Source organism: Pan paniscus, chromosome 5, assembly GCF_029289425.2.
Source record: "Pan paniscus chromosome 5, NHGRI_mPanPan1-v2.0_pri, whole genome shotgun sequence".
Taxonomy (NCBI): domain Eukaryota; kingdom Metazoa; phylum Chordata; class Mammalia; order Primates; family Hominidae; genus Pan; species Pan paniscus.
Genome location: NC_073254.2, coordinates 21,218,551 through 21,245,117, shown reverse-complemented (window position 1 = coordinate 21,245,117; position 26,567 = coordinate 21,218,551). Strand labels below are relative to the sequence as shown.

Here is a 26,567-nt window from a genome sequence, read left to right as displayed (position 1 = left end):
TTAGCCAGGATGGTCTCGATCTCCTGACCTCGTGATCTGCCTGCCTCGGCCTCCCAAAGTGCTGGGATTACAGGCGTGAGCCACCGTGCCCGGCCTCTATTGTATATTGCAACTGATTTCTATTGTATATTGCAGCTTACCCTCTTTGTTCATCATCTGCCCTTTCCGTAAAGATATTTCCATGTTTGACCCTCACTTTCCATCTTCTGGCATGGTTGAGATGTAGGGGATGACTGTGGTTTAGTAGGAAGGGAACTGTGGCCTTCTCTCTCTGTTGCCTGTTCTCCTACCACTGCTTCTCCCAAATGCTGAAGATCCACTCCCCCAGGAAAGAAGCTCTGCTGAGATCCTGAGATCAGGTAGTATTTACGTAAGAGTCTCCTGTTCATTGTTTTTGTTATTGACTCTAAAACCTCAGGCACATTTTTGTTAGGATACCTGATACTTGCTAGCAAGCCTGCACTCTGTTCAGCCACTGCTTGAAATAAACAAAGGGCCACTGGCAATTTTCCTCAGGTATTTTTTGGAAGTGTGCACTTATTTAAACATGAATTGCCCTTTAATTTAGTCAAAACTGAAGTCAAGTGTGAGGCAGAAAAGCTGTTGCTCATCCTGGAAGAATGACGTTCCCGTCTTCTCTCCAAAAAGCACAGTGTAGGTCAGTCTAGAATTTATTCTCTGGAGACTTGAGGCTCCTCATGCTTCCCTTTAGGAAAATATCCTCCATCCAGTGATCCAGACCCGTGGCAAATGATCCCAGTGGAGAGAAGTGGAAGGATTTTGGTGTTTATCTGATGGATGAAGTTGGTTGTATGCAGCGAGCTTTTCTACATTTGGAGAAAAGACCAGAAGCAGGCCCTGGCCTCAAGCTTTGGGGTGTTAGGGGCCAAAGTGACCTGCTATATTTCTTTTTTCTTTCTTTCTTTTTTTTTTTTTTGATGGAGTCTCACTCTGTCTCTCAGGCTGGAGTGCAATGGTGCAATATCCACTCACTGCAACCTCTGCCTCCCGGGTTCAAGCGATTCCCCTGCCTCAGCCTCTGAGTAGCTGTGATTACAGGCGTCCACCACCACACCTGGCTAATTTTTTGTATTTTTAGTAGAAATAGGGTATCGCCATGTTGGACCGACTGATCTCGAACTCCTGACCTAAGGTGATCTGCCTGCCTCGGCCTCTGAAAGTGCTGGGATTACAGGCATGAGCCACCGCGTCTGGTTGACCTGCTATATTTTCATCAGGCATCCCCTGTCATGGTTATGTGTTTACTAAAGGCTGTTGGACTCCTTAATGAGGCTCCTATCACAGAGGAAGGCAGCCCTTACCCTAAACAAGCTCTTGCTTTCACTGCCCTATGAAAATGCCATTTCTATGTAAAGTTTACAATAATAGTACAATTATGGAATTGCTTATCTTCTCAATATTATAAAGGAGCCCCCAGTGATCTCTTACATATTCAAAGGCCCTTATTTGTAGGCTCTTGGGCAAAACAGGATGTGGGGAAATTGCCCTAAGAGGAGGGCTGCCTAGTGAGAGTTAGAGGATCCTTTGTGCTTTGGGGATGTGGGTGTGCAGGAGAGGGTCTGGTCTTGGTTTATTATGTAGCATCTTTCACCTGACATTGGGTGAGTTTGCTTCATGTGATGGTTTTTATGCTTGAATAAGAAGCAGAGTTTGCCTGGGAGGGTGCTGTCGGGCTCTGCTGCTGGCTGGCTGGCTTTGTGACCATGGTTAGGACACACTGGTTTTCTGGCTCAGATGTTCCTTTTCTAAACAAGGAGGCACTTGGCTTGAAGCCCTGAGGCTCTCTATCTTGCCTGAACATTTTCCAGTCCTATAAGGGAACCCCGTCTGCCTGTGGGAAGGGACTGGCAGAATGCTGACCCCTCTCTTTGTGCCTGCAGAGCACCAGGCTTGTAGGGAAATAGGTCGTCATGTGACAGCTCTCTGCAACCCAATGCTTCACCAGTAGCCGCAAGGCAGACACTGTCAAAAACCAATCAGTCAGCCTCACAGGACATCAAGCTGACATTCAGGAACCACTCCAGTGTCTCACCCCACACTGGGGCGTGCTTCCCTCTTATCCCTAGCCACTAAGAACTGACTGAAAAGACCAAAGTCCTCTACGACTGCACTGATGGAATGCTAGAGGGTAGGTTAAGGGAAAGTGCTCAAGTGTCCTGCTGGTTGGAGTGAATGGCATGAACAATACCAGGCAGTTCCTAGAAATAGGAAGACTACTGCTTTGAGCTCCTGAAGACCTCATCTCTCGTGATTCTGTCTTTCAGAATTACTTAGCAGGCATGGCTAGGTGATAACAAAGATGGGAAGGAAATTGGGTCATGTCCCAAGCATTAGATGAGCACGGAGCCTCATTCTTAGTTATTTGGAGATTCCAAGCATTTCCATCCATATGGATAGATCAGAGACAACTATGCAGTTTTTTCTATCTTCGTAAGCAAGTAGGAGTAAGGACAAAGAGTTGTGAATGAGCCAGATAGTCTTGGGAAAAATGGAACAGAAGGACTGATCAGCTCAAGTGGTCCCATATACAAATTAGGCAGAATATCAGGCAACAGTCAAATCAGCTCCAGTGATGGCACAGAATATACAAATGGAAAGACAGGTCAATGCCATGTTCTAGGATGATGAACTAGCTAAGTGTTGTGAGGATTAACCTTGACCATGCAGACAAAGTTCATCATGTCCTGTAAATCACCCCTCTAATGATATGTGGAGAAGGCAAGGGCAGGCATGAGTTTCCAATGATGCCTGTAGGCCAGGTCAATATACAATAAGGGTGGGACAATGAGTTACAAGACACTGACTTAGCACAACTTAAAGAGCACGTCACTTGAGAAAAAAAGCAGCAGGGTAGAGGGAACTTTGTGAAGGAAGAGGCATAAATTGTCTTAAGCACGTAATAGGTAAAATTTAAGTAAAGAGAGCTCAACTTGTGGACTGGCCACCAAGCCCAGAATCAATTGGTTGGTAAGTCAAAACCTGCATCCTCAGATGATCTGAAGAGATAGCCTTTATCTTTGGTCTGGAATGTATTAGACACCCAGAAAAATACTGAGATAAATATTACTGTAATCTTGGGAAAGTTTAAGAGTATAGGTAAAAATAAATGTCAGTACAAAGATAATAAAGAGATAAATGTAAACTCATGGTATCAGTATTTTGAAATGAGGTTAAGAAAAAGAATAATGAGTTGAATAATCTTGTGATAATTTGTTCTTTGTCTGCTTTTGAAATTTATAAGACAAATTAAAAAAATCTGCTATATTCGATTAGATGTTTAAGACAAATTTGTGGCCAGTGTATGTATGTCTGCAAAAATTAATTTGTTAAATTTACAAGGTTTTGACTTATTAGTTGTTTAAGTAGTGTTGAATTGTTTAAAGGGATATTTTAAAAATACAATATAAGAAGACAAAATTGAGCACTAAAGCACACAGAGAGGCCCTTTGAGTAAGAAAGATCTCAGCTATATGGGGAAGGATTCTAATGGTTAGGAAGCAAAAGGAATCCTGATAATTCTGTTCTAGATTTATCACTGAGGCTGGTGTAGCTTCCACTGGCCAGAAGGGAAGGTGTCAGGTTTCAAATAAGAGAGCCTTTGGACGCCATTCTGGCTAACCAGGCAGCCCTTGTGAACCTTAGACTAAACTGCTTGGAAACGCGAGTGGAGATTTCTGGGCTGGGGATTTTTTCTTCCTGGCCACTGTGTTGGATACCACTCACTTCTGCTGAGGGCAGGGAGCACTGGAGGAGGGACACACAGTGATGCCTTCCTGGGTCCCATGCAGGGGCTGGTGGATGCTGACGTGCACACTACCTACTGCACACAAATCCCACAGACGGAGGTGCAAATATTGGTTTCCTGATAGATCTTCTGTTGCCCACTTGGTGTCTCTAGAACCCCAGTCAAAGCTAATGGATCAGGGGCCTCAGATATTGCCTTACATGGCATCCCTGGAAAGGAATGAACACCAACCTAGATGGTACACAGGTCGCGGATGGGTCACCCTTTTATTTCAGTGAAAACCCCGCCTTGTTGTTCAGGTTTTGGAGGAAGCACCTGCCTCTCTATACTCCATCCTCAGCCCTGCTCCCGTTCTGTGCCTTCTGACTGCTCTAATTAGGATTGACAACCTCTGTCCACCTGGAGCTCCTGCCTCATGGGGCACCTGGTGCTGTCAGGTTCTGCCAGGAGCGCTGGCTGTACTACTGGAGCTGGGAATGGGTTCTTCCACCTTCGCTTTCCTTGGGCTCTGGAGAAAACAGAAACTGCTCTGGTCTTCACTCTCCCCCTCCTGCGGGCCTGGGTCTGAAACCATGCCCAGGACCTCACAATCGCTGCTGCTTTAGGAATGTGTTGCCTATGCTGTAGTTCCTACAAAAATAGCTGCTGGGCTGGAGGACAGCCCTTCCCATTTCTACCTCTCCAAAGGTTCTCCTCCCAAAACATGAGCAGAGCTGCCCATTAAGATTTTGCCTAAGGATGGAAATAGCTGTGAACAGCGTTTGGGAAAACGTTTCCTGCCTGCAGAAGAGGCCTCTTTAGAACTACAGACTCTTGGCTTTTTTCCCTCTCTAGGTTCCTATTCACTAAGTTACTTAGCATCTCGTTTAAAAACTACTTTGGAGAATTAACTCAGGCTTGGAGGTTGGGCTGTAAAACGTTCCTAACAATGGAAACCCAGAGGATCTTGGTGGCGTGGTCGCAGGAACACACCTACATGGCTTGCTTCCCTTCTGGCAGTGTTCACTTTCATCTAGCATTAAAAAAATCTGCACCACAGTGTGGATATTCTTGTGTTTCTTTATCAACTTCCTCTCTTTAAATTTGGGCCAAAAGGCCTTGCCCTACTCAAGGCAGCTAGCTATTCAATCCTGCGCGCCCAGAGTCATCCCTCTGAAATTGCATCTTTGTCTCTCTAGCTATTTGTCTATTTTTCCTAAATTATAGTTTTATATCCTTGTTAATCTTGGAAAATAAATGAAGAGAGAAATTGCTGTCTGTATGCAGTATTTGAAAGTATTGCTAAGTGACTAGACGACCTGTGAGGTTTTTCTTTTCTTTTTTTGATGTTGTTTCATGCGTGCTTGTTTTATGCTCCATTTCCTTCAGAATTATTAGGTTCTGAGGAAAGTAGCGTTTTCCCCATCCATTTTCTCCTGGGGCAGCTTTTAGAATGTTTTCTATGAGCATTTTATCAATACATCCTGTTGGTTCTGCTACATGGCGAGGTTGTTTGCAGCTTACCCTCTATTCTGTACGGAGATGTTTTACATTCTTCAAGTCTGATTAATTGTCCCGTTTGGCCACTTTGATGGATGATTCAGGCACATGTGACTTGATGCAGGCTTTGTAATTAAGAGGCTTTTTGGGGGTCAGCTAAAGCACCTGCCCTGTAGCAAACATCAGCAGCATGGGAAGCCTATTTAGGCAGAGGTGGACTTAAAGGCCGACTGTCTTTAAGGGGAGGAGAGCAGGTGCTGATTGCAAGTGTGAAGCCTGGTGACCAGATGCCATGGTAAACTGACCCTGGATGCTTCCAGGGGGCTGCCAGGTCCCACAGGGACCACCCACAGCCCTCCACACACTGCTGAATAGGGCTCCCTCCCCTCCCCGCTCACTGACTACCTCATGGTGGAATGGTTGGGGATGGGAAATAGGGCTTCCTCAGGAAATTAGCATGCCTCCTGTGCAGGAGGGCTCTGACTATAAAATATGCTGTTCTTAATGATAAGAGAATGGCCCTACATATACTTCTTTTAATTTGGAAGATGTCATTTCTAGATATCACTTTGCAACAAACAAGAACTTGGTGCACATGGCTGAAAAACCGAGATGTGGTAGGGCTCCTTCTCTTCTGAGGTGGCCGTATGTTCCTGAGGGATACTTGGGAAGAGCCAAATTGGCCCAGTTCTGGCTGTGCGTAGAGAGGATGGGGCTGGGGTGGGGTGGGGCAGGAGGGAAGCCATTCTTTCATCAGGAGATGAATCTCTCCCCTCCTTTCCTCTCCCTCTCTTCTTTTTCCACTCCCCCCTCCTCCCCCTTCTCTTCTTTCTCCCCTTTCATCTTCTTTTCCTCCTTCTCTTCTCCCCTCTCTTCTTTCTTCTCCCCTTCTCCTTCTCCTCTCCTGCTTCTCCTTTCTCTCCTCTTCCTCCTCTTCCACCTCCTCCTCCTTCTCTCTTCTTCCCCACCTCTTCGTCATCCTCCTCCTCCCCTTCCCTCCTTCTTGTTCTCTTCCCTCCTCCTACTCCTTTTCCCCTTCCTCTTCTTTCTCCCCCGCTTCCTTTTCCTCTTTTTCCTCCTCCTTCTGCTCTTTTCTCTCCTCCTCTCTTTCCCTCTCCCTCACCACCTCCCTCTCTCCCTGATCTCCTCTTCCTCCCCATCCTCCTCCTCTTGCTGGTCCACAGACTGCTTGGGGTTTTCACTTTTTTACCCGAAGACTTATGTTTTGTGCTGTGCCTTCTGCCTGGTCTCACCCTGTATTTCTGGGATCTGATGGCATGACTTACTCCCTACTAGAGTTCTATGACATAGCTCTATGTCACTGAGCATGCAGTAAGGACACATAGGTTTGTATCATGGCTCAGGTATATTACTTTATTAAAATGCTTAATGTGTGTAGGCTTCAGTTTCTATATCCAGAAAATGGAGATAAACTTCCTATCTACCTGTTTGTAAGGATTAAATGAGGCTTTGTCAATGGAAGGACTTCATAAATTTTAAAGTGGCATGCAGAAGGGAGAGGTTATTATGAGAATGATGATTCTCTGAAAAGGATCTTATAAATACCTTGCAATCATGGTGGGTTTACCATTGAGTTCACTTGCTCATGCAGCCTCTCTGTGGGTAGAGTCATCTGGAAGGCCTGGAACTTGAGACTCTGATCTGGCGAAGAGTTTAAGAGATTCCTTCCTACTCTTGGCCAGGGATTGGCAAGCCTTTTCTAGAAAGTTCCAGATGATTATAATGCTCTGTGGAGCCTTGCCATGTGGTCACTGTCACACTACCTTGCCATTATAACACAAGAGTAGCATAAACAACATCTAAAAGAATGGGTGCAGCTGTGTCAAATAAAACTTTATTTATGGACACAGAAATTTGAATTTCAGATAATTTCCATGTGTCATGAATATTCTTCTTCTTTTGAATTCTTTAACATTAAAAATATAAAGATCATCCCTAGCTCACAGGCCATACACAAACAGGCACCGAGTGGGGTTTGGCCTGCGGGCTCTAGTTCGCAAGTGTCTGCCTTACACAACTTCTAGGAGCCACTCCTCTGTCCAGGTAGACTGTGAGTATCAGGGAAACCAAAGGGGGACATAAGTCATTTGAGCATGTGTCACAGGTCCTCCTCTGCCTGGTTGATGTCAAAGCATGTGAAATTATAACACTAGGCCCTTGCCAAAAAATACAATCCAGAACTCTGCTATCTGACCCTTATGAACATCCAGCAACAAAAACAATGGCAACAATAATTATGGAGGATTCCCCACAGAACGTGCAGCTTATCCATTCCTGTACACAATCTAACCTTCACTCTCAAAGAAGCCTGACCTGTGATTGCTGTATGCTGTATTCATGGAGGATTCTGCCTTGGCCCTTTGCAGAATGTATCTTGACTCTGGCTTCCTGACCTGCACCAAGGGGCATCATGAGAAACAGCGGGTTTGAGTCACCATGGCATCTCAGTAGAGACGCCATCCAGGATGCCATCTACTCTGGGGAGAAATTCCCCTCATCGCTCATCCCTATATCAGGAAAAGCTGAGCATCTTAAAAACTAATTTTATTTCAGAAACAATGCCATTTCCTTGTTCGATTTGGCTTCAAGGAAGCTCAGAGTCTATTATACCTCAATCAGTTGTAAAATACTGTACAAAATCATCAGCAGCAAAGATATATTGAGTGCACAGTATGTGCTAAGCACCTTTCATATAGTCCTTCTCACATAATCTTCACACAGCCCTTTGGGTAGGTAATATATTCTCCCTATGACATTAGGCTAAATAATGGTCCCCAAAGATGTCTACCTCTTAACCCCTGGAACATGTGAATCTTATCTTACTTGGCAAAAGAGACTTTGCAGATGTGATTAAGGATCTTGAGTTGGGGAGATGATCCTAATTACAAGGGTCCTTCCAGGAAGGAGGCAGAAGGGAGCTTTGAAACAGAACAGGAAGGCCATGTGATGATAGAAGAAAGCAAGATGCTACACTGTCAGCTTTGAAGATGGAGGAAGAAGCCTCAGGCCAAGGAATGCACCTGTACAAGCTGAAAAAGAAAAGAAAAAGGGATTCTCCCCCAGAGCTTCTAAGGGAGCAAGGCCCAGGCCCTGCCTACCCAGTGAAATTGATTTTGGACTCTGACCACAGAACTATGAGCAAATACATGTGTTGTTTTCAGCCACCAAGTAGAAATTTGTTACAGCAGCAAGAGGAAACTAATACACCCTCCTTACGAACAATAACATGAGATCTAGAGTGTTGCCCCAAGATTTGAATGAGCTTTGCTGACTCCAGATTCTAAGCTCTTACCTCTCATGCTGCTCTATCTGTTACATGTGTCCTAACCTCTCCTGCCTTTGATTTCCCCTTAGCCAACTCAGGCAGGTTTAACAAATTATATAGACTGGGGGGCTTAAACAGCCAACATTGATTTCTCAGAGTCCTGGAGGGTTGAAATCTGAGATCCAGGAGCCAGCAGGAGCAGGTTCTTGGTGAGGGCTCGCTTCCCAGTTTACAGACAGCCACCTTCTCATTGTCCTCATGTGGTGAAAAGAGGGAGACCTCTGGCCTCTTCTTTTGAGGTATTAATCCCATTTATGAAGTCTCCATCCTCACGATCTAATCACTTCCTAAAGGCCCCACCTTCTAATACTGTCACACTGGGATTAGGGTTTAACATGAATCTTCAGGGGACACAAACATTCAGTCCATAGCACTTTCCCTTATGCTTCCCCTCACCCTGCTTCTTCCACTGCTGCCTATTTCCCCTTCCAATCATAAGTATTTCTGTCATCTCCTCACATCTTCGTGTATATGCTGGAGGCAGCATATAAATAAATATATCGGTGGGTGTTTGTGGTGTGTGCATGGGGTGGAGTCTCTGGGCTTTTGTAACCCTGGGACTCGTGATTTAGCAAACTCAAGGCCCTGACTGTGTTTGCTCCTCCTTTTGCTTTAGTAAAGACAGTGGCTCTCTTCTTTCCTGTGTCATTGACAGTTGGCCAGGCCAGGACTTCCACTTTTTCAGAAAACTGTGCTTACTTCCTAGTCAGTATTCAGAGCCCAGTAACTGCTTGTGAACTTTCCCTTCTCCTCAAGGTTATCAAGACTGCGGAAATGTCAACTCAGGCCTTAGTGGTTTCTTTCCTGAATTATTGCTCCACCTGGAGAAAACCCTATTTTCAGCCTCAAATAGCGTCCAATTCAGAATCTACACTCCTGCTTACTGCCCGAGGATCTTTCCAAAATGCAACCTCCTTCTGGCCAAAGGGAGGCAGCCCGCCATTGTCTGGGGTCCTGCTCATATCTTCCACTTCCTCTTTCAGCCCTTTGTGTTTTCAGCCCTCCCGCAGTTCCCTGAACCCTGTGCCTGGCCCCATTTTCCTGCCTTCACGCATGTCATTGTCTCTGCCAAACTTCTCCTCTCACCCCTCCTTTAGTCCACTTTGCCTGCTGATGAAACTCTAGACCACAGGGAGTTTTAGAGCATGGGTTCTGGAGTCAGGCAGGCTGGGGATCAATTTGTTTTAATTCCATCAATAGTTCCTCAATGCCTTACCTTCTCTGTGACCCTGGGGATATAATTCTGCCACTATTAGCTGTGTGGCCTTGGAAAAGTTCACTATTCATAACATCTTTATCCCTCAGTTTACACATCTGCAACATAAGAATGATGCATGTAAAGTACTTAGCCTGGTGGCCTCCACCAACATGAGGTGTTATCATTACTATTTTCATCAGTCTTTAAGCCTCAACTTAGGCTTGGTGACTCCTTTTCCAACAGATCCAGATGCCAACCTCACCGTCGTCTGACTACTATGTCCCTGGTGCACAATGCCTGCCTTCACTACAGCCTTTCACACAAAGCATTTACCCTGTTGCTTGATTGTCTGATCTTCCCACTCCCTTGGATGAGAACTGCATCTCTTCCATCTCTTATTCTGAGTGGCTTGGCTAAGACATTCACTGACTCCATGGGGCAACTTCACCTACAGAGGAAAGAGCCATCCTCCTGTGGGCAGGTGATGTGTCCTTGTTCTTTCCCTGACGTGCCCAGTCCTCTTGCAAGTGACTTGAAAGGATGCACCAGCCTGGCTGCAGGCAGAGGGTGAGTCTGGGAGACAGATCAGCTGTGGCAACCTTTATGCAAGGATGAATTGGAAAAACCAACCCTGACCAGTCCATTTATCTCACATCTTGCTTCTCATCCTGCACTGAAAATGAATGGGATACTAGTGGTCCTGACGCCATGGGAAAACCTAGAATGACAAGATCAGCACTTCCAGCATCCAGTCGTTCATTCTCTTTTACTTATTTTTAATTTTTGTGTGCGTGTGCACTTCAATGTCCCTTATTTTTAAAAGAGTAAGGTCAAATTGAACAAATGGCCCTGGTGACTAGAGTGACCATCTGGACCTCTCTGGGCAGCTCTTTGGGTGGCAGTTGTAGGATCAGGTACTTGCTCAAGCACTGCATCCTCATCACTCCCCAGCTTAGAGTGAGGCCAATTCAGATGCTTAATCAACTTCTCTTTTCCATCTCCTGCAGTTCAAACGGCATTTTGCCCCCATCTCCCTCCAAAGTGGCAGATATCACAATGCCATGCGTTTGCACAAGCCAGTCCCTCTAACAGCAGATGTGATCCTGAGGCTGGGCTCCTGAATTGCTCCCCACTTGGGAGCCCTGTATGGGATGAATTGCATCCCCTCAAATTTATGTGTTGAAGTCCCAACCCCCAGTACAGTACAGCCCCCTTATCCAAGATTTCACTTTCCAAGGTTTTGGTTGCTCTCAGCCAACTGCAGTCCAAAAATATTAAATAGAAAATTCCAGAAATAATTCATTAGTTTGACATTGAGCATCCTTCTGAGTAGCATGATGAAATCTCGTGCTGTCCAGCTCCATCCCACCAGGAACATGAATTGTCTAGAATATCCATGTTGTCTCTACTACCTGCCTGTCCGTCACTTAGTAGCTGTCTCATTTATTGGGTCCAAAAACCATAGTATATGCAGGGTTCAAAACGATCTATGATTTCAGGCATCCACTGGGAGTCTTGGAACGTATTCCTAGCAGACTGGGGGGACTATGGTATCTTAGAATGTGACTGTATGTGGAGATAGGGTCTTTTTTTTTTTTTTTTTTTTTTTTTTTTTAAGACAGAGTTTCGCTTCTCTTGCCCAGGCTGGAGTACAATGGCACGATCTTGGCTCACTGCAACCTCCACCTCCTGGGTTCAAGCAATTCTGCCTCAGCCTCCCAAGTAGCTGGGATTACAGGTGCGTGCCACCATGCCCAGCTAATTTTATATTTTTAGTAGAAACAGGGTTTCGCCATGTTGGTCAGGCTGGTCTTGAATGCCTGACCTCAAGTGGTTCACCCTCCTCAGCCTCCCAAAGTGCTGGGATTACAGGTGTGAGCCACCATGCCCTGCTGGAGATAGGGTCTTTAAAGAGCTGATTAAGCTAAAGTGAGGCCATGAAGGTGGGCCCTAATCTGATATGATTGTGTCCTTTTAAGAAGAACAGATGAGGACACAGATGTACACAGAGGGAAGAGCACATGAGGAGACAGGGAGAAGATGCCACCTAGAAGCAAAGAAGAGAGGTCTCAGGAGAAACCAGCCCAGCTTCCAGAGCTGTGAGGAAATAAATCTCTGTTATTTAAGTCCCCAGCCTGTGGTACTTTGTTATGGCAGCCCTAGCTGACTAAGACACAGCCCGATTGGTTGGTTCTGACACTTCTTACCACAGTTCACTGCATTCTCTTCACTGAATTGCAATTTATCTGTTGGTATATTGGGTTGGCCCGCTGGGGTGACAGGCCTGGCATATGCACTTTTATTATCTCTAGCACTGAGAAACCCTGGCATTGATAGCTGCATGCGAAGTGCTTGCTGAATTCATGAGAGCTACTGCTGCAGTGAAAGCTCTGAAAGTGTCCAGAGAGGGACAGGAATCTTCTCTTTGGGCAGAAGTGATCTTTTCACTTCACTTGCAAAGTACATCAGATGGAAAGGTAGCCCAGGTGTACAGTGTTGGGGAAGGGCCTACTGGAAGCTTCTTTTCCTAATTTTCAACTGGTGAGGTTTGATGATTTGGTAGACTCACTGATGATTTTGTTCTTTTTTGGGTTCTGTGGTGTTAGTAAATGGCTATATTTAGATTCAATTTCTCTTTCTTGTACTCTTTGTTGCTCTGCCATTCTCTCTTCCGCTCCCAGTCCTGGCCCCACCCCTCCTTCTCCCAAAGGCTCCCAGTGGCCCTCCCAGACCTGCTGCAGGTGGAGAAAGTGTTCAGCTGCTGGTCCCCTCTCCCCTCTCCCCTCACCCACCCCAACTCCAACTGAGCACTAGCGGCTCACATCTGTGGGCCTTGCTTTCCCCATAAACACATGGGTGTACTGCAGGGGCTTACCGCAACTCTGGTAGAGCACTTCCAAGCCGCTGTCGCTACAGACCACGTGTGTGGGCCAGGCTTTCCCACCGCCGCCTCCACTGCAGCTGGGAAAAATCAGAGTCCAGAGGAAGAGAGTGGCTGTGAAACCCTTCATGATGGGGGCCTGTATGGGACACACAGAAAAATAACCGGCCAATAAAAAGCCTGTAAAATTTCTTCCTCTCCCCTCACCAAGGCGGTGGGATGTTCAGTTTCACTTCTCAAATTTTAGACTCGATGGGAACCACAGTCAGAAGTAAAAGGCTGAGAGCAGAGGCATTTGAATACTGTTCCCCCAGGACCTTGAATCTACAGGTGTGGCTGGTCTGGTCTGGGGTAGGATGCGTGTTGACTTTCTGCTTTTACAGGGAGAGGGTCAGTAGTGATGCGTGAACTTACCTCTTGGGGCCCCTCAGAACAGCCTCCATCCCCAGGTGAGGTTGTAAACTTGGGAAAGACAAAGCGCAGGCCACCATCTGTTTCCCATCTCCAGCCCCCGAGTCTCTGCAGGCTCTTGATGCAGGCTGTGTATGGACCAGGGACCTGGCTGCAGCCAGCAAGCAGCAGTTGATAGCACGAGGGCTACAGAATGACATTTGGAATCTGGAATGAGGCTTTGGCTCTATTGTCACTTTCCTCTCCTCTGGCTTTGGCTCTGCTCTTAGGTTTGGGATTTTAGCAGTGAATTGTCCAGCTGCAGAACAGACCTTGTTTTGGGAGCTGCAGATGTGGTCTCTGGAGATGAGGCGAGGCAATAGCCCTGAGAAGTGAGCCGTGTTCTATTTCTGGGTTTGGCTTGGTAGAAAAAGTAGGAAGGGTGGGGAGGTGGGGCCACCCTTAAGGAGGCTGGTTTGATGGTTTTGGTGTTAGTGGGATCATTGACATCACATCTCACTTCTCTTCAAAGCCAAGATTCTGTCTTCCTTCTTCCATGTATCTCTATTCTGCTGCAGGACAGCAAGGTTTCTCAGTCTTGATTCCCCAACCCCGCCCCAGCTTCACCTTAATGTAAGAGGACCAGAGTCAGTGCCAAGGTCAGCAGATTTCAGGAGCAACAGAAAACACTATTTTCCCTGGGAGGAACAGCATTTTTCTGAATGCACTAGGTAAATTTACTATCTCTGCTGATGGCTAAGCAAAAATTAGAGTTAGCTCAAAACTTTTTTTGAAATAGGTGGAACTTAATTACCAATAAATTAATTGGTAAATAATTTGGATTTCTTGATAGACATCAGAGAGTGGTCATTTGGAGAAGGAACAGTTCTGGATTGATTATTTTTAGGTACCTCTGCAAAGAAGTTCAGTGATGATGGCTTTCAACAGCAGTTCTCAAAGTGCGGCCTGGGAAGATGACAGCCTCAGCTTCCACTGGAGGCTTGTTAGAGATGCAAATTCTGGGCTACTCACAAGGCCTATTAAATCAGAAACTCTGGGGGGCGGGACTCACCATTCTGGATTTTCACAAGCCCTCCAGGTGTGCCTGATGCAGTCTCAAGTTTGAGAACTGCTGGCTTTTACAGAACACAAAGCGAAGGTTGAGCCCCAAGGGAGTGGTGGGAAGTTGCTCTAAGAAGAGACAAGGTAGCCCCTCTGGCCTGTGTGAGTGGAAGGCAGCTGCGCTGTGAGCAAGATCTCGGGAGATGAGAGTCTGAAGCTCATGGTGAGAGCGGCGGCCCTGGGGGAAGCGTGGTAGCCCCTAGAAGGTCCAGGATGGAACACAGAAGCTTTCCCTTGGGATATGTGAGTGCTCCAGCAGTTGTAAAGAGAGCTCTGAACATGTGAGTGAGGAGAGCAATTGAGGGTGAGAACTTCCTTCCCTGCAAAGTGCGTCATGATTGACACTGGAGGAGGAGTCCAGGAGTGCAGCCAGGAGTGCAGGGCAGGGAGCAGAAAACCCAGCAGAGAGCTGTGGGCAGCTGTGGCAGGGAAATGGTCTTAGTATGTTCCGGCTGCCATAACAGAAATACCTTAGACTGGGTGGCTTAAATGACAAGCATTTATTTCTCACCATTTTGGAGGGTGGAGGTCCAAAGTCGGAGATTAAGGTGCTAGAAGATTCGGTGTCTGGTGAGGGGCCTCTGGTTCACAAATGGTGCCTTCTGGCTGTGCCCTCACATGGTGGAAGGGGCAAGGGGTTTCTCTTAGGCCTCTTTTAAAAAGGCACTAATCCCATGTATGAGAGCTCCATTCTTATGACCTAATCACCTCCCAAAGGCCCTTCCTCCTAATACCATCACCTTGAGGCTTAGGATCTCAATATATGAGTTTGGGCAGGGACACAAACATTGGCTTTATTGCAGAAACAGTGTCATCTGAAGACAGGGGTACAGATTCTTGAGAATCAAAAGACCTGGAAATGAAAGGAATCTTAATTCAGGGATCACACTAGCATTTAGAAATATTCCAAATGGACCAATCAGGAACCTTGTGATCATGGTGACCCTAGGACATTGGTTTTCAGGCTAGAGTGGTCTTCAGGGCATCAGCATCAGCTGGGGGGCTTGTTAACATGCAGATTGCTGGACCCCACCCCAGAGTTTCTGCTCCTGTGTGTCTGGTGAGGCCTGAGAACCTGTGTTTCTAACATGTTCCCAGGTGATGCCAGTGTTGTTGATCTGGGGCCACATTCTGAGGACCTCTGGTTTAGCTTACAGAATTTGATCATTTGCAGAATGTACAATTTAAAAAAATCTTCTTAATAAAATGTTTTGTTTTATGACAGATGGCATTTTATATAACACATATATAACATACCCATATAGGATTAAGAGTAAGCCACATTCTCTAAGGAATTCTACTTACTAGTTCTGCCTACTGAAAATGGGATTTGATTGAAATCATTAGTTATGGCCCATCTAGTTCAGAAATCAACCCATAATGATGTCTTGAAGAGTTCTTTAACTAGAACCTTTATAAAGACAGCCAAAGTGTTCTTTGAGAATGTCCTATTCCCTAATTATAGAATAAAATTAGAATCGGTTTATGGTAGTTATTTAAAATATGGTTATGTCTATGGTAATGGTAACCAAACACACACATACTGTCAGGCTTTGATGCTGACTTCTAATCGCTTAGCAAGCTGTAGCTGAAGAAGCTGTGCTCTGGTCTCATTCAGATTTCTCTTCTACTTTTTGGACAATCCTCCTCTTCTTCCATGTCTCACACTGCTCTCCTTCATATATATATATATAAAATTTTATTTTATTTTTTTGAGACGAAGTCTCACTCTGTCACCCAGGCTGGAGTGCAGTGGCATGATTTCAGCTCACTGCAACCTCCGCCTCCCGGGTTCAAGTGATTCTCCTGCCTCAGCCTCCCAAGTAGCTGGGATTATAGACGTGTACCACCATGTCCAGCTAATTTTTGTATTTTTAGTAGAGACAGGGTTTTGCCGTGTTGGCCAGGCTAGTCTTGAACTCCTGACCTCAGGTGATTCACCCGCCTCAGCCTCCCAAAGTGCTGGGATTACAGACGTGAGCCACTGCACCCACCCTTGCTTTCCTTTCATAGAGGTCGTCTTGGGGATGGTGCCTTTCTTTTCTTGCAGAGTAAAAATATTCTTATCAAGATGACCATCCCTAAAGCCGTTCTTAAGGAGAAAATGTTTGTTTGAGGAGAGACTTAAAGAATCAAATGTGAGACTCTGGGGGCAGGAGTCCAGCTATGTATGTAAGCAAGTAAGGGTGAAGCTGCGCCACAAGAGAAAATACAATACTCCAGGGCGTGAGGGGAGAAAAAAGAAAGGCCTGGAGGGGAGAGAGGAGAGGAGAGGAGGAGAGAAGGGGAGAGGAGGGATAAGCAGGTGATTGGCTGCTGTGGAGTGGAGGGAAGCAGCCTGCCAGCAGGTGGGACAAGCAAAGGTCCCTTAGGAACAGATTCTGCATTGCTTCCTGTGCAGTGTGCAATGTGACAGCCCTCTCCACTCTGTGACCCACAAAAGGTCAGGGAAGGGGGGTTTGGGCCAATGTAACCTACATTACATGTGCCAGTAGATGGCAGACAGTCCTAACTAGTCTTTTGATGCTACACAATGATGATGTAGCACTCTGTCTCCAGTGGCAAATGTACCTTCCTCATCATTTGTATCCGACTGTGGCTGCTCTCCTCTAATTTCCCTCAGATCTTTATTATATTAGGCAAAAATTTCCCTTTGCATAGCACTGCTACTTTGGTTTTTTCTCTGTGGCCTGTCTATGAGTTTCTGCCACACTGCAGTGGGAAGAGACAGGTTTGATCACATCCTGCCTTTGTCTTCTAGATCAGGGGGTCCCTAACCCCTGGGCCACAGACCAGTACTGGTCCATGACCTCTTACGAACCAGGCAGCACAGCAGGAGGTGAGCGAAGCTTCATCTCTATTTATAGCTGCTGCCCATTGCTCACATTACCGCCTGAGCTCTGCCTCCTGTCAGATCAGCAGCGGCATTAGAGTCTCATAAGAAAGCAAACCCTATTGTGAACTGTGCATGCGAGAGATCTAGGTTGCACACTCCTTATGAGAATCCAATGCCTGATGATCTGTCACTGTCCCCCATCACCCCCAGATGGGACCATCTAGTTGCAGGAAAACAAGCTCAGTCCTCCCATTCATTCTGTATTATGGTGAGTTGTGTAATTATTTAATTATATATTATAATGTAATAATAGAAATAAAGTGCACAATAAATGTAATGAACTTGAATCATTCCGAAACTACCCACTACCCACCCTCCTATCCATGGAAAAATTGTCTTCAACAAAACTAGTCTCTGGTGCCAAAAAGGTCGGGGACTGCTGTCCTAGATTGAGTGCAACCTGAAAACTGCTCCCCTCCTGTGTAGAAGTCAGGAAACCATGCAACTTCCTGTGTAACACTGTTTCACAGCCCCCTTGACTGACTGCTGAGGTTTTACTTTTTAGTTAGTTTCAAACCCTATGTTATATGGGCTATACACATATTTTGTGGAATTGATGCCAGCCTACTAAGCTTTTCAGTAGAGTCTTTCTCACGATCTCTCAGACTTCTGGAAGACTCACTGCACAGAAAGTGTGAGATGCCCCCAAAGTCTCGGGCTCTTGATGTCACATAATCTGTATATGTATTTGATAGAAATGTATAGAAACCAACTGTATGCTTTCTACACAACCAGGGAAAATTCATCTGTCTGCTTGCTTCAGGTTCTCCCACTCATTTATCCAACAAATATTTATTAAGCACCTCCAAAATGCTTACATTTCCCAGCACCAGGAATACAGCAAAACAAAGTTCCTGTTCTCAGGGAGATTAACTTTTAGTGGGAAAAGACAGACAATATTTTTAGTACAATTGTTTAATAAAAGAGACTGCTTTTTGAAAAGCTTCTTGGATTTCACAAGGAAAATTGGAGTAAGTGTTCTGAAATATTTTCAGCTGGCTGTTTATTGTGTATATACAATAAACCTTTTTTCTTTAATTTGCTCCAGACTGGTAGCTCATTAGAGTTACCAATACCTGTTTGCTCCAATGGACAAACTGTAGTAGGCCTATCTTGGACACTACCCTTTCCTCATTTCCTTGTTACCTCATTTGTTATTATTATTAATATTTTATTATTCTGAGGACATACTATGCAAAGTACTTGCTTTTCAAATAAGTCTACATATACTATGGCAAACTACAAACAGAAATGGTTTTTGTTGGTGTGAGGAACACGTATGCGGGGCCAGGAAAGAGGTGAGCACTTATAGATCAGTCTGATCAATTTTCCAGTGATGAAAAGAGCAACACATTGCAGCATCTGGTTAAAGTCAAAGAAATTGCTCTGAGCTGCAGAGAGGGGAGCTCTAGCGTGAAAGGACTGACGACCATTGTATAAAAATCCTCTGCAGCATGGGACAAATTAGCAACTTGTAGCTACGACTCTGTTTCTCAAATTGAGAATGCTCTCAAGATCTCATCTTGATAAGATTGAAGTGATTTCAGTAAGCCGAAGGAAAAACACTGGGGAGGGAACCAGAAATGGGATGAAGAATGCAAAGAGTTCTTTTACGTGCTATGAAGAAGGGGTCCTCATTCGCTGTTGTAGATAGGATCCCAGGCTCTGGCTTCAGTGTGTCCCTCCAGTTCTGGCTAATTCCAGAAACTTCCGGCTGCCATTATGGGATTTGCACTTGCCTCATTTAATCCGAAGTATTGGAGATCCCGTTTTGCTGGACTGGCAGGTGGTATTTGGAATAAAATAATTGTTCTCTGGATCAGACTCTTAGGGATTTTGTTGAGCTCTCTCCTGGCAGCGGCTGGCAGATCCACCCAGAATTCTTCTGAAGAGGTCTGATGAGGTCTTTCTAGTTCAGAATTCTTCTGAAGATGTCTTCTAATTCCCTGTAGTAGTAAACATCCTAGCAGTAATTTTGACATACAAATAATGGCCTTTGAAGTAGCCTGTGTTTTTTCTTTTTTGGAATGAATAAGAATATCCGAAATGCACTTCTGTTATGTCTCAGGCATTCTTCTAAGTGCATTCCATGTATTCTTTGATCCATTTCATCCTCACAGCAGCCTTACAAGGTAAACACAGCTCTGTCATCCACTCTTTGCCCCACCTCCCTGCCCAACCCCTGGCTCTGCAACTCTGAAATAAATTCCAAAGTCTTCCAGGTCTACAGAGGAGGAAATTCTTTTTTTTAAAGGTAGTTCTTTTGGTGGAAAAATCTCATCTAAACTGATGAGACTGTTTATAGTTTTAATTTATCTCACCTGGGTGTATTTCACTGTTTTGCTGCATACTATTAATGTGATTGATTTGTGGTTAATGGGTACTGTACCAGACTCCGTTAGGAGTGTTATAAAATGTGAACTCTATTACCTTTCTAAAGTCAAGAAATTCTGATTTATAAAACACATCTGTACCGAAGGATTTCAGGGAAAGGATTCTGGGCCTGTTGTATGATGATTCTTGTTCTCCTGATGAGGAAACTGAGGCATAGAGTGCGTGATGCATCCAAGATCATACACATAGTAGGGCCATTGGAGGTCAGACAGTGAAACTCCCTTCTTAAGTTCTTGGCCTCTGAGAAAACGGCCTCTTTCCTACTACGCCCAGTGGTTTGCTTATCTTCCACTGTAGTGATATCCCACCAGTGATCCCCAAGTGCTTGGAAACTGATGGGACTTGGACCACGTAGCTTCAAGAAGCAGGTCTGACCCAAGCTTCTGTCTCTCTCAGATGGAGGGAGAGGGGAAAGGCTGAGGGGAGGGGGCTCAAAGGGAATGGCCTTTGTGGTCTTGTAGGCCTGGGCTGAATCTTGTCTCTACTCTGTGGTATCAGTAGGTCACATAAGTTACATTCCCTTAATGTAGGTTAATTTACCTATAAAAAAGTCAATCATAATAAATGGTAACTGTTTTATTACTATTTTTATTTTTGGAGGAAACTAGATATCTGGAGGTGCCTTAAAGCTGAAAGCTTCTTTGTCATCTAGTGTGCAGACTCAGCTGGGGCCAGGTCCTCCATAGTGAGGGACTACATGGATGAACCTATGTGTGATACATAATAGCTTCTCATTAGAAATGTAAAATAGCCACGGAAAACAGGACTCAGTTCAGAAGAGAGAGGCTTGGCAGATGGCTCCTGGAGGAGTCTGATGAGTGGTGCCTTTCCTGTCTCCACTGCACACAGATGAAAACAAAGGGTCAGATGACATCACGGCACGCTGCTTCATAGACACAAATTGAGCTCTCTGCTTTTACTTTGAAGCTTGGATATGTGGGCTGCAATTGTAAGGTTATTGATGAACAAAGCAGGTGTTCAGAGGGTGGAAGGGGAATCATTTTGTGCTTTTCAGACAAAATGGTGCTTCATTGGCTGTGGCCTCTGCTCACCCGGAATTTGTATTATAATGTCCCTGGTCCTGAGCTGTCACTTCTTGCCCAAAAAGCTGGGCTTTCTTTTGTTACTGTTTTTGTTGTTATTTGTTTGCTTGTTTTAGAGATAAAGTCTTGCTCTGTTGCCCAGGCTAAAGTGCAGTGGTGTGATCATAGTTCATTGCAGCCTTGAACTCCTGGGCTCAACTGATCCTCCCGCCTCAGCCTCCCGAGTATGGCACTAAAGGCATGCACCACCATACCTGGCTAATGTTTTATTTTCTAGAGACAACGTCTTGCTGTCTTGCCCAGGTTGGTCTCAAACTCCTGGCTTTAAGCAATCCTCCCCCTTGTCCTGGCTCAACCTCCCAAGTAGCTGGAACTACAGGTGTGAGTCACTGCACTCAATCTTTGTTACCATTTGGAAGTGTAAGATTGGAAACTCCCCATCAAAGTCACTGAAAAATAGTATTTCCACTTGATATGGTTTGACTGTGTCCCCACTCAAATCTCATCTTAAATTTTCCCATGTGGTGGGAGGTAACTGAATCATGGGGGCAGGTCTTTCCCATGTTGTTCTTGTGATAGTGAATAAGTTTCACTTAGATACAGTTTTATAAGGGGGAGTTTCCATGCACAAGCTCTCTTTGCCTGCTGCCATCCATGTAAGACATGACTTGCTCCTCCTTGCCTTCTGCCATGATTGTGAGGCCTCCCCAGCCATGTGTAACTGTAAATCCATTAAACGTTTTTCCTGTATAAATTACCCAGTCTCAGGTAGGTCTTTATTGCAGTATGAAAACAGACTAATACATCATTTCATTCCACGTGTGTGTCACCGCCCTAGATGGGACTTCTCATGGCCTCCTGGGATCCACCATGGCCCCCTTCCAAATCCATTCTCCAGTCTACACCCAGAGCTATCCTGTCTGAAGGCACATCTGCTAAGGGATGCCCTGCCAAAGCCTCTCAGTGCCCCCTGCACGTACCTTTGAGGCCTCACATGCTTTGGTCTCTTCCCATCCAGCCTCCCTGGCTGTGGGCACTCCAGCCTTGCTGCCTGCTCTCCCCTGCCCTGGCATCTCTAGTGCCTATCCTGGACTGCCCTTCCTTACCCCTTTTTTACCACATTGCCTGCACTTCCTTGAGAGTTCAACTCAGTGCTTGCTTCCTGAAGAAAGATGTTCTGTCAGGGCTGGGGAGCTCCCACTGAACTCAGCTCCTATAGCCCTGTGACCCTGCCTCTGCCTAGCATGGCTCAGAGTCAGTCATTTGATGAAGGTCAGACTCCTGCATAATATGCCAGGGAAGTTTTCTTCCTCCCCACTTTCTTCCCATCCTTCCTTCCTTCTCTTCCGTTCTCTCTCTCCCCCTCACTATTGTGTGCCCCATGGCTAGCACATAATATATATTTCGCAAGCTATTTTAGGCTAAATGGACAAAATATAGAGGATGAGGACAGCCCCACAAACTTGTCTTTCTGGCTGGGCCACTGGACCTCTGGATTTGGCAGGCAGGGCAAAGTAAGGTGGGGTGAGGGGCTTCCCTCCCAGGCGGTCTGGCCCTCAGGAAGTTAACAGAGTGTGAGTGTCATCTTCCCCTGAAAGTAGATCACAGTTCCTTTTTCCTCTTTTTTTGCTTCTCATTCTTAAAGTAGTATATTCTAATTGAAGGGTTTGGGGGATATACAAGCTAACCCTCCTCTGTGGGGCAGGGAAACTGGAGAGACAGGAAAAATAATCACCCATAATCTCAATACCTAGAAATCACTTTTATTTACATCTTGTGAAATATCTTTCCAGTACACACATACACACACACACACACACACACACACAATCATACTGTACCAACTGTATATGCTATAACATTATAGTACTTCCATTGGTCACTTAGAATTCTTCCATTACTTGACTTTTAATAACTACACAGTATTCTACTGTATGGGTTGACCACAATTTATTTAAACACTTTACATGTAGACATTTGATAACAAAATAATTAGTAGGAGATGATGCTACAGAGTTGCTTTATTGCTATATTTTTGTGCAGCTATGATTATTTTTTCCATCTGGTAAATACCTGAAAGGGAAATGCTCCGTGAAAGAGTTACGAGATTATTCAGGAGTTTGATACATGCTATTATGTTGTTTTCTAGATACATTGAAAAATTTAACCATCTCATCAGCCGCTAGGCATTATCATTTTACAGTATTTTTTGTTAAACATTGTCAGATAAATGTTAGATAAACATTGGTTCTCCTTATATTCACTTGGGTTTTTTTTTCAGCACTGATAGAGTTGAATTTTTTTTTACATTATTATTACTGGACATTTGTGTTTCTTCCTTAGTAAATTTCTGTGCAAGGCTATTGCCTATTTTCTATTATAAAATCAAATTTAAAGGAAAGAAACAAAAGGTAAGAGATTGCTGAATTTAAACCTTCATGAAAATTCAGTTTAACCAGCATTTATTGTTACCTCCTTTTTGCACAGTGCTTTTTATTCTTGGACATTGTTATGATCTGGTGCAGGTAAAGAAAATCCTACAATGAGATTTGTTTGAGACTTAAGTTTACTCTGTGGATAATGCCGGCTATTAATAAAATATACAGTGCTTATAATACATAAATAAAAAGAAAAATAAGTCTTGATCTAAGGTATTGCATTTGCTTGGGTGATTTGTCTATACTTATAGATGATTAACTTGGAAGTCATGTGGGAAAAGGTGAATTCAGGTACATTGTTTAGTTGCGACTCTTCAAGGCAAACACATGGTTGTAGACTGCTGCTGCAGTTTTAGCTGCAACTTGGAGTACGTGGTCTTCTGGAGAAGCTTCTGAATGTTTGGTAAAGGCAGTTGTGGTTGTGTGACCAATTCCTTATATGTTTTTTAATTTTTTATTTTTAAACATGAGTGTCACTCTGTTGCCCAGGCTGGAGTGTAGTGGTGTGATTATGGCTCACTGTAGTCTTGAACTCCTGAGCCCAAGTGACCCTCCCACTTCTGCCTCCAAAAGTGTTGTGGTCACAAGCATGAAACATCGTGTGTGGCCATCAATTTCTTATATTTTGAACAAATATAAAATAATATTGCTCAACAATTGCTCTCTCCCAAGCACCCACCAGCAGAGGACACTATATAAAGGAGGTTGCATGAGGTGGGTGGAGTCGGACAGACAGACCTGTGTCTACATTCTGGTCTCACTAATGACTACTATATGACTTTGGCAAGTCACAGACTCACCGGCAAAATGAAACTTATTAAATCCATGTTTCAGATTTGAAAACAAAACAAGATAGATTGAATATGTATCAAAGTGTTTTATATATATATACACACCCATGTATATATGCTTATATACACACACACACACACACATGTACACAGAGGGAGAGACTTAAGTTTACTCTGAGGATGATGCCAACTATGAAGTATACAGTGCTTACAACATGTAAATAAAAATAAAAATAATTCCTGACCTAAGAATAAACACAGACGACTTAAACACACACACACCTGGTAGCCCTCATTAGGAAATAGTTCAGTCTAAATTAGAATTAGGGGTTGGGACATATATGTGAATGAACACAATACTTTAAAAAATGCTAGTGAAGAAAATATCAACAAAATAGTAGTTTCTAACAGTGTTGAATATGATTCAGAAGATTGGAGCTTCTTGGTGAACAAGTAGAAAACTACTCTTTAAATGAGAATAATTTACTTCCCACTCATTGGTAGACTAAAACCTACTAATTTTTGGAGAGAATGGCTGGATCAGAACTATATCCATAATTTTTCCAGGCTGCTTGGTTGCTGTGTTTTGCCAAGGAAAAAGATTACACATCATAATACAGACACTTATATAGCAACATTTATATTTTTACCCTAGTGCTTCTGTCTGCTTTCTTATTTCTGACTCATAACAGCCATTTAAATAGGCAGTCAGATATTACATGTCTGGCTTCTCTGTTAAGAAAAAGGTCTTTGTCATACACCCTTGAATCCTTTCTGTCTTGAATGGTGTCTAGACTATAGTTCATGGTCTTAAGAGTTAGTTAACTGAACAATAACAAAAAGAAACAACTAACTTACCTTTTTGAGAGCTTTCAAGATGCTAGGCACTGTATTTTACAGGGATTTGAGGCAGGTATTGTATAATACCCATTATACAAATGAGGAAACTGAAGTTTAGGGCAATTAAGTAATTTGTCTAAGGTCTGAAAATGACAGAGCCAAGATTCAAATCCAGAGCTAATATCCAAATCCATTTTCTTAACTATAACACTTTATTGCTCCAAGTGAATAAACTAGCAGGCAAACAAGCTCTATGGTAAAGGAATAAATGCAGGATAAGAAAGATTAGTTTTTTTGTCCATGTTCACAAAGCTTACCATTAGTGGGTTGTAACTAAATGTCTTTGTTTGCATTACTCCATCTGCCACGGCTTCCTTGGCTGTACCCTATTCCAGCTGGAGAAAATAACAGATTAATCTGTCATGCCTAGAAGTGTTATTTGTCCTATCTACTCTTTGCTTTTTTTCATTCCCACCTCCTCCTGGATTAATATAGTGTTAATTTGGTATTCCATTTTATCTCCTCTAGCAGTTTAACTATACCTTCTTGTTTTATGTTAGTGGTTGCTCTAGTGTGTTGTCCAGTAGGCTAGCCCTTTGTATGTTAGCATGGGAAATACGGCTGAAATGAACTGAGATGTGTGGATGGTTTAACATACACACTAGCTTTTGAAGGGTTAATGTAAAACGTGTAAAATAAATAGTTCACTAGTAATTTTTTATGTTGATTACATATTGAAGTTATAATATTTTGAAGATCCTAGGTTAAATATAATACTACAATTTCCTCTATTTTATGCTTTTAATGTGGCTTCTAGAAAATTTAAAGATATATATGTGGCTTGTATTTGTGGTTTATATTATATTTCTATTGGACAGTACTGCTCTCAAGATAGTATATTAATAATAGAATATAAGATATATAACAACATAATTCAATTAGTAATTATATAATTATCAATAATTATATATTATGTAATATAATTAATACAATAATTATATATTATAATGGGTTAAGATATATTAGAATAATTAGAATATAATACAATAATATAAGAAACTTGCAATAATACATTTCCACTTAACCACTCCAATTTCTTATTCTATTGCATGTATTTAACTTCTATATATGTTGTAAATCTCCCAATACATTGTCACTATTTTTTTTCTTAACTAGTTATTAAGAACTGTGAAGTTTCAGAGACTTCATCCCACTTGCAAGCTAATAGGTACCCTGTTGCTGTTTGAGGGATGTTGACAAGAGACATGAGACTCCTGGGTCAAAGGACTTTATTATTCAAAGAACAATGAGCAGCATGAGCATCTGTGTATTTGCATTGACTCCTCTTTCCCCTAAGTTCCACATGGGCGATGTGATGGGCCCAGATAGGTACTACACAAGCAGAGGTTTTGTGATGAAGCTAAGGAACTCAGGGTCTAGTGCCTAGCATGTTTTGAACAAGCAGTAAAAATTGCAGAAAGCAGCTAACAGGCCAGTCTTCCTACCATTAGAAAGGGAGTAGTTTCCTAGTATTTACACTGTCATTACCTTGCTACTTAGTCACCTTCAGGATTAGCTACAGAAATTGCTGCTTATCAGGAGACAGATAAACTTTGAAATCTGGCACATGCTGCAAGAACTTGCGTAGATGCTCATGGTGCATGGCATACTACTCAACACAATCAATTGCCTTTAAAAAAAAATGAGGAAAAAAATGATTTCATATTTACCTACGTTTACCATTTTTGGTGCTCCTCATTCTTTTGTGAGAATCCTAGTTTCCATATATTGTTATTTCCCTTCAAACTGAAGAACTTCTTTTAATGTTTTCTGAAGTGTAGATCTGCTGGTAATTAATTATCTCAGCTTTTATTTTCCTGAAAATGTCTTTCTTTTACTTTTTATTTTTGAAGAATTCTTTAACTGTATATAGAATTTTGATAAGTTATTCTTCCAGAACTTTAAATATTTTGTTTTATTGTA

General features: G+C 43.6%; 1 protein-coding gene and 1 pseudogene across 1 annotated transcript in view; one reads left to right on the top strand and one right to left on the bottom strand.

Annotated features, from left to right (window-relative positions):
- LY86 (lymphocyte antigen 86) overlaps positions 1-12,867 on the bottom strand; it is a 66,804-nt gene extending 53,937 nt beyond the window's left edge. The window contains exon 1 of the mRNA XM_003806723.5: positions 12,665-12,867. Within this exon, the coding sequence (XP_003806771.3) occupies positions 12,665-12,800 (136 nt within the window). The 5' untranslated portion in view covers positions 12,801-12,867. The remainder of the gene's footprint in view (positions 1-12,664) is intronic.
- LOC100984015 (snRNA-activating protein complex subunit 5-like) overlaps positions 1-26,567 on the top strand; it is a 278,450-nt pseudogene that overhangs the window by 21,307 nt on the left and 230,576 nt on the right.